A 12,501-nucleotide genomic window follows, 5' to 3' on the forward strand; every position below is an offset into this window, starting at 1 on the left:
TGATTAAGACCGCCACGTTACTGTGAATGGGAATCGCTACCACTCAATGATAACCGAATATTGTTGGTCCGAAATGGATGATATGGACTTGGACAATATGTGGTTTCAACAGGATGGCGCCACAAGCCACACAGCGAATGTCACAATCGATAAAAAAAACTGGCACATGGTGCATCAACAGTCATGGTACTTCACTTCATTCGGTACCACTAGTCAATTTGTAGAAAATCACTGTCAGTACTTACAGACACATTTAAGCCCACTAGTTTGGATTTTGCAGCAGGATAACGACCCAAAGCACTGATCCAGGGCAGTTACAGGCTTTAATGTCTTCAATTGACTCAAAACGATTTCCCCAGATCGCTCGTTTGAGTTTGCTGAATAGCCAGAAGTCACACAGAGCTAAATCAAGTGAATACGGTGGTTTCGGCATAATATTAAAAATTTGGCGAAAAACTCACGAAGAATCAATGCAGTATGCGACGCTGCATTATTGTGGTCTAAAAACCAAGAGTTGTCAGCCCATAATTCCGAATTTTTTTACAAATAGTATTCTTTGTTAACAGTTTGGCTGGTCGGAAGTAATTCGGAGAGCACCACACCACGATAATCGACTGTCGACCATAACCCTGAATTTTGACTTGATTTTACGTAGTTTTTCGGCTTCGACTCACCTTTGTCACGATATTCGGCCTATCAACCGTCTGTTTCCGGGTCATAAGTATAGATCCAAGACTCTTTGCCAGTAATAATAGGTTTCATGACATCCTGGTAGTCGAAAATCATTGTTTTACAGATATTAACGCAACGCTTTCTGTCTAAAAAATTGAGTGATTTTGGAACCAATCGTGCTTTTACTTTTCTTGGCGACTAATGATCTTTCAAAATAGTTTTCACTGATCCTTCCGATAATCCAACGATGCCAGTAGGATGTCTGACTGTTAAATGTCGATTCTCAAGCACCAATTACTTTATGTGCCATCTGACAGTCATACCAACCTAGGCAAAAATATTTCTACGAATTGGTTGTCGCGAGGAATTTACGTTAAAAAGGCTTACTATTTTTTACTCACAGTAGTACTTATATACATATGTACAATATGCATACTAATTTCAGCCTATTGAACTCCACTTTATTTCATGTAATTTCCATTTTATTTCCGAGGGGATTTCACAAATTTTGCAATTTTCTGACCGCACAAAAATTACGTATACCACCTGGCGTTCCTGCGAAAAGTCAGTCACTTTGAAGTGGCTCATGAATATTTCCTCGTAATGCCCAGTTTCATATGGTTAACAATAGAAAATAATATTTACGAATTCATTTGACATTTTGCATTTGGCTTCTCGTGAACCGAGTGGAGCTGAATGCTCAGTTCATCCGCAATAAATCGATTGTTAGTTATTGGCCATGAACTGATGAATGAAAACGATCGCCTTACGCATGCCAAATTCGGCGAAATATGATTATGAAATGCGAAATCATAACATTGTGCTTTGCCCACGCTTATTTGTGTATTTATTGATATATTTAAATTGAAAACTGGTTTTAACTGTTTGTTTTGGTTTTTCGTTGTATTTACAGCATTTTGGGTCCACCTGCCTTGAAGCATGCTGCCGAATCTAAGGATGGACTCATACGCAACGCGCGACCCGTTTACAATTACTCAATGCGCGGCGTGGTGACGTGTTTTACAGGCATACGCAAGAAGGATGAGTTGGTGAGTCGAATGACTTGTTTTTGCTGCTCATTTGCTGTACACAAATGTTTTGGCTATATTCTCATTTATGTATATGTCTTTGTATGCTCTTTTACGCTAACCCATAGACGCGTCTCGTCAATCTCATACATTCGATGGGCGGTTGCATACGCAAAGACATGAATTCCAAGATCACACATCTAATTTGCAGTCACAGCGGCGGCGATAAGTATCAGTAAGTTGTTGGTGTTCTTTTTTTAATTTTATTTAAAAGAAAATCATCTTCTAATGGCGTTTTCATTGCGCTTATCTTTATTATTGTTTGAAATTAATGCAATGTTTTAGTTGTTGGTATTTAATATTTTTATTTTTTTTGTGTGGAATCTTCTAGATATGCGAAAACATTTCGTTTGACCGTGGTGCGACCGGCCTGGGTTTATGCCGCTTGGGAGCGACGCGACGAACTGCAGTTTCGTGCGACGACCGATGATTTTTCGCGCGAGCATAAACTGAAAGCATTTGAAGGTCAGAAGATTTGCTTCTTCGGCTTCCCCGCCGACGAGCATCAACACATGGTCGATGTGCTGCTCAGCAATGGGGGCGTGCCGGCGGAGTTGGATGATCCCGAGTGTTCGCATGTCGTGAGTTTTATGAATTTTGTATTATTTCGCACAAACAACATTCGTAGATTTACTGTTGACATGTGTGTGTGTGTGTGTGTGTGTGTATGTGTATGTTGCATTAATAATAATACTTAAATGTAGAGCGTTGTCACTAATTGTTTAATACTTTTAATATTTGCAACTTAAACCAATTGTTTGTGCAACCAAAAACAAAAACAAAAAAAAATGAAAAAATTGTGGCGCACAAATTAATGTGTTTTTCTGCTGTCAAGCGTCATAAGCGTTTTATTATAATTAGTCATACAAGTTTAACATCATTAACAGAATTACTTGTGGCCGCGCGGAATTTTCCAAAAAATACTAGTAAAACAACAAAACACAAGTTATCATTTTTAGTTCTCATTTACAGTGACACACGGGAAGATTTTTAAATTAGCACAAGACCTCTTAACAACCGTAGTTAGAACATTACTAAATTTTTGCTACGCAGATTCATAAATTTACAAATTTACAGGTCATGCCTAATACTGGTGGTTATTTTCTCGAAACCATGACTAACACTTGCAATTCACCCAAGCCCCAGCCCATAATAACTAACCCACAATCCCATCCCCAACCATCAACACCAAAGCGTCTCTACAAAACTGAAACCGTTGAGACGACGTCGACACAAAAATCAACGGAAGCCAATAGTGAAGCAGCCGCATTGGTTGTGACAATGCCGCCAAGCGTAGCCATTGATAAGACTGAAGGAAAGAGTGTAAATGAAAAGGAGCCTGAAAAGAGAATAGCAACTGCGAACGCCGATTGCCAAATGGATGTGGATGATGCGTGTTCGACGGAGCAGCTCGTTGACACACCTGAAGCAGAGGACTTTGTTGACCCTGATAATAATGTTGATGATGGTAATGATGATGATGATGATGACGGTGATTACTTTGATGAACGCCTGGTCGTGGACTATGATCGAAATAAGGCGCTGCAACATGGCTCGCCGCTGCCCGAAGGCGTCGATATAGACGATCCCGAAGATGCGATGCCAGTCGGGCAGCAGAATGCCAGCACGCCACAGAAGCCGCCAGCACCAACAGCTCTTGCAACGCCGTCCAAGTATGACATTAATGCTAATTCGAGTGGAGCGGAGTTGGAAACAGAAAATGTTAAATCCTTAACGAGTGATGACCTCAATGAAAATGCAAGCACACCAATAAAAACAACAAACGTTACAGCTGTTGACAATGCAGACCCTAATAAAAGCACCACTGACGGTATTATACTCACGAAAGAGACGTTTCATAATCCAAATAATATTTCGCCCATATTAAATGCAATGCCAGAGGCAACGGTGACCGCTGCAAAACCCACAAGTACTTTACAAATACCAAATTTGATAGTCACTGCCAACTCATCGCCCGAAAACGAGCCGTCTCCGATGGAGGTTGAGGCGGAGGCGTACGACATGAACGCCGACGTTGAAGAAGAAGATTTCGGCGGCTTGAATGAGTTGAAGCGCAAACGCGAAAGTTTCGATAGCATTTCACTAATGTCGGTGGAATCTTTTGCGCTGCCGAATAGTACGAAAAAACCGAAACTCTTACGTACCGGCTCCATAACACGTTCTATACGCCGTTCGATGAGCTTTGTCGCCGTGCGCACACCCATCTCGAAAATGTTGCGTCCACGTCGCAGTTCGGTGGCGCTCGATGGTGCACCTAACGATGAAGATGGCTGCAATGCGGATGATTCCTTCTGCTCAATCGCTTCTATAGAGAGCACTTTCAACGAATCGATACGTAAGCCGGTTAAGGAGAAATTTCGGAGTCTACGCAATCGCATAACGCGCAGCAGCAGCAAAAAAGACAAACATAATTTGCATTCGCAGCCGATTACGCCGGAGAAGGATGAGAAATATGAGCGTGAAATGCCGAATAGTGGCTTCAAGACACCCAAAGCACCGGCGAAATTCCTCAGCGCCGCCGCAAAGGCAATTGGCACACCAAAGTCGTTCGCCAAACATGCGCTACTCTCCGCATCATCGCCCTCAACATCAACATTGGCATCAAATAAGCTGGCAAGTGCTGGCTTGGAATGTTCTAAGTCGCCCATTGCAGCTGCAGTTGTGCCGCCGTCAGTTGATACCCCCACAGCTGCCACTTACATAACACCTGCTACCTTGTCATTGCCGCATTCGCCGCCGCCTATGCAAAATTCAAAGTTAATAGCTAATCAGGAAATCATCCAGCAAAATACGCAACTTCATGCTCCGGCTCAAGCTCAAACGCTGGAAAACGTTCAGTGTAAACGCGAACTTATGCAAAGCGCTGCCGTCGGACGTTCTTTAATGGTACTTAAAAACACATTTCATTTCATCGCTTATTTTGCGTAACGCCATTTTTCAAAAAAAAAAAAAACAAGTTTGGGAAAAGTACACACACACATTCAGTGCGCAGCGGCGGAGAATTCGAAAATTTTGCAAGTGTTTTGAAATTTTCAGCCTGAATTTCGTTTTAACGGCATTTTTGTCTACCTTCTCGTGCGCGTCGTTGTTTTAATTACATTTAATGCATTTAATGTCGCTGAGTTGGTTCGATTTAAAAATCTTCAAATCGAGTCCTGTAATTTGCATCGCATTTTTAACATTTTTTTTTTTATTATGACTTTCTACTCTATTGTTGTCGACTAATTTTCGAACTGCACTAGTGTTTAAGCGTGTTAACTCATGTTTAGTTTGTAATTATAATTTTTATTATGTGGTTTTGGTTCAATTAAAAAATCGTATGGTTGTGGAGACAGCACAATAAAATATTTTCAAAACTAAAAACAGCTAATTTCTACTTTCCATATGTAGCATTTTTCAGTAAATATTTAAAGCGAAATGGAAAATGTTAAAAATGCCAAGCAAATTATGTTGTTACACACTACTTGAAGCTTATTTTTCCTGAAAATGCGTTCGGTTCTTGTAAAATTAAATGCACTTAATGTTGCTAACCTCAAATTCGTATTTTTACTGAAATTTGTGTTGTACTTTTCTTTATACTTATGCTTACTGTACTGCTTTTGTCTTGTTTCACACTTTATGAGTATGAAAAAACTATTGTTTTTAAACTTAAAAAAAAAGTTTTTAAATTTATAAAGTTTAAAATAAATTTTTTTTTAATTTTTTATTAATTTTTTTTTAAATTTTTTTTTTTAATTTTTTTTTTTTAATTTTTTTTTTTTAATTTTTTTTTTTACTTATTACTTTTTTTTAAAACCTGTCTACAAAGCAATTCGCTTTACTGCAAATTGTTGTTTTAAGTAAATACTTGACGGTTTTCTCACTATCTCGCTAACCCACAATTCGAACGTTTTGAAAATAATTTATTGTGCTGCCAAATATTTGTGCTTTTTATATTATTTTTAGTAACTCGTAGCGCGTTTGATTCATTTTAAATCATCATATCGTAAAAAGTATTCACTCATCCCCATTATATTTATATACATATGTACATATGTACATGTATGTATGTATGTTATATTTGTGCTTACTTGCACATCATAAATGTCTAATTAATTGCTGGATTTGTTATTTGTTTTGATATCGTTGAAATTGTTTGGTATTTTCGAAGTCCATTGAATGCTCAATTGCGCTAACTGGAAAATTTCAGTTTGTCAATTCACAGTTCATGTCGATTTTCGACAATTTGCATTGTATAAGCTAGAGTACAGGGTGCTGCGAGACTGTGCTGTAGCTAAATCTTCAATGTATTTGAGTGTAGCAAAATAGTTTTAGGATTTTTCGAAAGTTGAAAATGTTAAAGAAAACAGTTTGAGTATATTATATTTTGAGTTGTAACAATATTGCGCTAATCAAATATCTATAGTTGCATACATACACCCTGTTTCAATATGCTAACTAAAATACAAATTTCCACAATTTCCTTACGAGGCAAAAGCAGGCGCAGCGCGCATCTTTATTATTTCCACATTTTTGTAAATCGGAAAATTTTCCACGTCTGACAAATGACTGCGCCGTGCAAAACAAAATAATTTATTGCTTACAAAATCATGCTGGAATACTTGTAAGCGCGCGCCAGTGTGCAGTTAGCAGACATGTACATCGTACACTCCTCTAAATTGTTCTAAAATATTTCAAAATTCATCAATATGTTTGCTCTCTGTCTTTAGGTTGTTGATGAGCACACCACACAAGCCAAGCCAGAGCTGAAAAATCACCGCACACATATTCTCAAGTCCGATTGGTTCTGGTATACCATACAGAATGGCTACGCGGACGAGATGGATTACCTCTTCGGCGATGTAAGTTTGCGCATCTATTGCACCACAAACAGTTGTTTTGAAAAATTCCAACACTTTCGTTACAGTATTTGGACAGTATTGCGAATACGCCCAATACCGATCGTCGTGATTCACTGCCCATCAGTTTTAATAAGCGGAAACGGAAACGTTTTTCACAACGCATACAATTCGAAGGCACACCAATCGGGTCGGGCAAGCGTCGTTCGTCCGTCTCGGATGCCGGTCTTTTGTCGGTGTCGGGTAGCTTCTTCGATTGCACCACCAGCCCGGACAAGTTGGAGGCTGGCAAGTTGCACAACGAAGTGCATATTGAAACGCCAACAGTTTGTGAATCGACGCCGGCGAAGAAATCGATGCGTTTCAATCATTTTATGGACTTCTTCAGCACCGAGTCCAACTATGTGGGCATATTAGACACAATAGTGAAGGTATATTGTACATTATTTAAATATAATAAAAAATGTCAATACAATAATATGTGTTTACTGCAGCTCTTCAAGAATCCACTCGAGGAAATTGCGGAAACCAACGACGCTCTACTCAATAAATCCGAGATCAAATCGATCTTCAACAATTTTCTGCCTATACACGAAGTGCATCAGTGCATGCTGGAGAGTTTGCGCGCGATACAGGGTAAATGGTCGGAGGATTGTTTAATTGGTGATATCATATTGCAGCATCGTGATGAGCTAACGAAGGCGTATCCACCGTATGTGAACTTTTTCGAACAAATGAAGGAAACACTGCAACAATGTGATAGTCAAAATCCACGTTTCCATGCGTTTCTAAAAATCAATCAAACAAAACCGGAATGCGGTCGGCAGAGCTTGCAGGATCTAATGATACGCCCCGTGCAAAGACTGCCGAGCATTAGTTTGTTGTTGAACGGTGAGTAAAAATCAAAATTAGAGGTTATCGTTTTTCGAAACTCTAGTATAGAATTTCATGTCACTCTTTGACCGATATTATACACTGAACAGGTTATGTTATGTTTGCCATAAGCCAGTAGGCATGTTTTTGTTGTTGTTTAGTGGCAGAATTCTACCGAGTTGACAGTCCTTGACTGAATAAAAAATCCGGGTCCGTTCCGGTTACGTAAATCCGACTGTCGTGGGAACAGAAGCCAGTAGACATGTTGTTGTTGTTGTTGTTGTTCTAGTGACAAAATTCTGCCGAGTTGACAGTCCTTTTCCTGATAAAAATCCGTGTCCGTTCCGGTTACGAAGACCTGACTGTCGTGGGAACGGAGCCAGTAGACATCGTCTGGTACACTATAAAATATAGATACATACATACAGATGTATAATTGATCAGCGTAACGAGCTGAGTCGATTTTTGCCGTGCCCGTATATACTAGTTTCCCAGATTTTGAGATATCGATCTGAAATTTTACACACGTCTTTTTTTGCGAAGAAGCTACTCATTTGTCAGAACCGCCGATATCGGACCACTATAGCATATATCTGCCATACGAACAAATCAGATTCATTTCTATGTATGGAAAACTCTCTTCACGCAATTCGGTTATGATTTTTGACCAAATCAACGGTATAATCTCCGAAGAAATTATAGCTTCGGTGCTTGGCCTTTTCTTGTTTTGTTATAAACTTACACTCTTCTAAACATGCCATTCACACTTTTTATTATTCTTCGCATAATTTGTAAAACCAAGTGCTTGTTTAACACTCGCCAACAACAGACAACTTCAGCCTACGGTTTAATAAAATAATTTCTCTTACACTTTTGCAGACATTTTAAAGCACACAAACAAAAACAATCCCGACTATGTTAAACTTGAGCAGGCACTCAAAGCCATCAAGGAGGTCATGATGCATATTAACGAGGACAAACGGAAGACGGAATCGCGCATGGCGATATTTGATATCTTCAATGACATTGAAGGTTGTCCGGTAAGTGTATTGTTTGCCTTTCCCGTTGTCCACGTTTTATTGACCTTGTGCCTCCATCATGTCGTTTCCCCTCGCGTAACAGGCTCATTTAGTTTCCTCGAATCGTAGTTTCATTTCCAAGTGCGAAGTAACGGAACTCTCTGATAATCTTAGCGGTCGTGGCGATACGCTCATGTTGTACTTATTCTCCGACACAATAGAGGTGTGTAAAAAGCGTTCGCGTGCCTTCAATACGGCGAAATCGCCGAGCTCTACAAAATCACACAAACACGTGAAGTTGGTGTCACTGAATGCGATACGTTTTGTCATTGACATCACCGACAGTCCGCGCGCTTTCGCCTTACTTTGCCGCCAAGATAAGGAGAAGCTCTTCTCGTTCACCATAACCGATGATGAAACGGATAAGGTGGTGTATTTGAAGTTGCTGTGCAAGCAGATGGCGGAGAACGCTTGTCGCACGGACACGGTCAGCGCATTACTGAGTCGCACCTCACAGGAGTTGGAAGTGGATATCAGTGATGTGAATTTGAGCACTTTGTCGAAGGCGTTCAAGTTGGCGGCGCGTACGCGTCAAAAGGTGAGTTCACACTGTTGTCTTGAAATGTTGGTTTCGTATTTAACTTAGAAAGAGTTGTGTCTAAATGCTTCATAATTATAGTGCTAGCTTATAATATTATGCTTATGTTCTGTTTTTTTTTTATGTTTTTGATAGGCATCTGCAAAAGTACGAAATAATAAATTATAGATGTGTATATCATAACCTAAAATACAAACCAACATAACCTCAAAAAATATAAATTTAAGCTTTGCATTGATTACGATTACCTACGCCATATTATATACTTATAGTACAAATTTTAAGGGATATACCTAATAACACAGGCGAAAGATAGGTGGGTATTTTGAGAAAATTTTTCGATTGTTTTGATATACTTACCTAATAACACAGGCGAAAAAACGTAGATTTGTGGGTATTTTGAGACAATTTTTCGATTGTGAAATATTTTGAAAAAAAAAAAAAATGAAATGGTCAAACCCAATTTTGATACTTTGGCCTGTCAGATCACATCTTAAGCTGCATCTACCAGTTGCATCCGAGTTATAACCAAAACTCAAATTTTGCTTCAATATGAGTAGACTCTGGTTTATATATCTTTGTCCGTCTCCTTTAAAAAGTGATGTTCCGTTATTTTGCATTTTAGGTGACGATATACATATAATTTTGCACGAAATTTGCTAATTTCCTTTTTGATTTAATTAAGAATGCATAAGTAAAAATTGAAATTGTTTTCTTGTTTGTGTTTGGTAACATTGATTTTATTACTGTAATCAATTGTGTTTATAAACATTTATTTTTATTACCTTTTAATTTCATTGGTTGCATGTAGTATTTATTTCTCTTTTTTACTGGTGTCTGTCTGTCGGTGATTTGATTAAAACTTGATAAATGGTTGTATATTGATAAACCTTGGAACATCTGTTTCATTACACTGGCACTGAATATAGATCGGATATTTAACTACTATGAGCAAAAAATAGTAGGATTTTGTTCATAATTTTAAAATTCTTTATTTATTCTATCTATATATCTATGTCGCCCCCTCAAAGTAACCCGTCTTGGCCCCATTACACCTTCGCCAACTTTTTTCGAAACCCTCGGAACTGGTGTTAAAGTCAATATCCGAAATAGCCATCAGTGCGAGGCGATCCCCGTTTAATTTCTTCAATTGACTAAAAACGGTTTCTCCGAAGCGTTCGTTTGAGTTTGCTGAAAAGCCCAAAGTCGCACGGAGCTAAATCATGTGAATATGGTGGTTGCAGCACGATATTGGTAGTGACGCCAGTGATTAGACACTTGTATTCATACATAATGCTAATTTTGATGTATGGTTGTCTAGAGGCGCTGTACACGTGCTAGTAGCCAAGCATAATAGGTGTGTTAATTTTTGAGGTTATATTGTTTTTATTTGCTCTTAAATTAATTGTGCAGCATTTCTAAGATATATATGTAATATAAGTATATAATAAATATATGTTGTTGTTGTTACTCGTATGTAAGTAGTTTGCTTTAATGTTTGACTCTCTTTCCCTTCCGCCACCTTTGCCTGCTTATAATGAAGAAAATATTTACTTTGCTCAGGTGGGCCGTGCATTTTCATTTAACAAAACTCCCTCGAAACTAAAGCGAGCCGTCTCCACGATGATGACACCCCCCTTTGGCAGCACAAACTCATTAACGCCCGCCTCGCAACTGGCGCAAATGCGTTTGGCCAGTTGTGCAAATATACACGTGAGTAGCGCGCGCATAATCAGCTGATCAATATTTCTTCTATATATTTCTTATTTTTCTTTGTTTTTCACCACAGGAGGCGGTCGATGAGGAGGGTAACCGCAGCAGTTCACCTTCAGCTCAATCGGAAATATTGCTGCCACCACTTTCCGTGCAACCGATGCGCAAAAATAAGTCCTCGACGATGGGTGTTGTGGGGCGTCTTTAGGCATTGCAGCTGTTGAGCCGGTGAAATGCATAAAGAAACTGTTTCGAATTTGTTTACAAAGCTGCAGCAGCGTTTGAGGAATGTTGTTGAATAGCGGCCGTTGTTCGCTACTCGCTTAATTGCTAAGCATTGTCGTGCATTCAGCGCTACATCGTACAAAATTATACTCGCGTTGGTAAACCTAACCTATAATTGGCTGTCTATGTTCGATTATAGACGCTGCATTCTAAGCAAACTTTTGGCAAATTTCACAATGATTTCAACAGCAGCTGTGTAACGTTTCACCATTATCAGCTTATACGAAGCGTTACTTTAGCACTGCATGTAATGTGATGTTTATAATGGGTAGACTAAGCCCTTTCGTATGTGTTTTTTATGAAACAAAAAATCAAAAGCAACAATAATCTGTTTAATCTGCTCATTTCGGTACGTTGTGGTCCTGTACGATTTCCAACTGAAATGTAATGGAATTAAAAAATATATACATATATATTGCAAACGTGTGGCCACATTTCAGAAAAATGTCTCGCATCTGCATATAAATATAAGATTTTCATATGAAATTGTCTGTAGCTTTTTATTAATTAGCATATGTATGTATGTATTTGTCGTGTTTGACATTGTAAATATATATGTATGTATATACGTCAACGAATATCGTGTTCGGTTATAATTTCGTTTTAAGGATTGCGCAAAACCCTCCATCATCTTACTTTAATCTAATTTTAACAATAATACATATTACATAATTTAATTTATATGATTACGAAATATATATCTACCATAATATTCTACACATTAATAACTTATTCGATTTTTAATTTTTTTTTTTAATTTAAATTTTATTTTTCAACATTGTTTACTTTCTTGTCGCTTTCTGCTTTATGTGCGTAAATGTTTTATTTGAAGCAAACGGAAGGAAATAATGCATAATGTAACTGTCAAAGAGATTTTCTAATAATAAAGCATAAACAATAATATATATATATATAACTATATATAATTAATGTATTTAATTATAGTGACTATGCTGTAATATACGCATATTTGGTATGAATGATTGATTCGCTTAACGAGTATGATAATATTTGTATAAGCTTAGATTATTTACAAATACACAAATATCTTGAAAACAAAATATTTTACAATAAAATATAACTATCTATTGTAGTTAAGTGAAAATGCGTTGAAATATCTGTTCTAGTATAAATTTGTGGGTATGTATACGAAATTTACATTTTTATGGAAATATTTTTTTATTGCATTAAGGGATCAATAGGGTAATCTTTTTTCAAAATTTTTTATTTTTTTTGCATTTTCTTTTCCCTTTTACCCTTACAATTAATGTAGAAAGCCACTTTACCATTGGAAGGTTTCGAAAAAGGCCCAAAAATTATAATAACCTCGACGTTCGGAGCGCTTGGAGTGCACACCTCAAACTTTAAACGCGTTTTTCTCAAAACACACTTTT

At 37.9% G+C, this 12,501-nt stretch overlaps 1 protein-coding gene across 2 annotated transcripts in view; it reads left to right on the forward strand.

Moving 5' to 3' along the window:
- LOC126761098 (protein ECT2) overlaps positions 1–11,805 on the forward strand; it is a 41,558-nt gene extending 29,753 nt beyond the window's left edge. The window contains exons 3-13 of one of the 2 annotated variants that reach the window (XM_050477029.1): positions 1,586–1,721; positions 1,829–1,935; positions 2,092–2,341; positions 2,838–4,667; positions 6,491–6,622; positions 6,688–7,050; positions 7,114–7,510; positions 8,372–8,532; positions 8,615–9,109; positions 10,673–10,822; positions 10,899–11,805. In XM_050477029.1, the coding sequence (XP_050332986.1) occupies positions 1,586–1,721; positions 1,829–1,935; positions 2,092–2,341; positions 2,838–4,667; positions 6,491–6,622; positions 6,688–7,050; positions 7,114–7,510; positions 8,372–8,532; positions 8,615–9,109; positions 10,673–10,822; positions 10,899–11,030 (4,153 nt within the window). In that variant the 3' untranslated portion in view covers positions 11,031–11,805. The remainder of the gene's footprint in view (positions 1–1,585; positions 1,722–1,828; positions 1,936–2,091; positions 2,342–2,837; positions 4,668–6,490; positions 6,623–6,687; positions 7,051–7,113; positions 7,511–8,371; positions 8,533–8,614; positions 9,110–10,672; positions 10,823–10,898) is intronic. The other variant, XM_050477030.1, reaches the window with a different exon arrangement.
- The last annotated feature ends 696 nt before the right edge of the window (positions 11,806–12,501 follow it).

This window comes from Bactrocera neohumeralis, chromosome 6, assembly GCF_024586455.1.
Source record: "Bactrocera neohumeralis isolate Rockhampton chromosome 6, APGP_CSIRO_Bneo_wtdbg2-racon-allhic-juicebox.fasta_v2, whole genome shotgun sequence".
NCBI lineage: Eukaryota > Metazoa > Arthropoda > Insecta > Diptera > Tephritidae > Bactrocera > Bactrocera neohumeralis.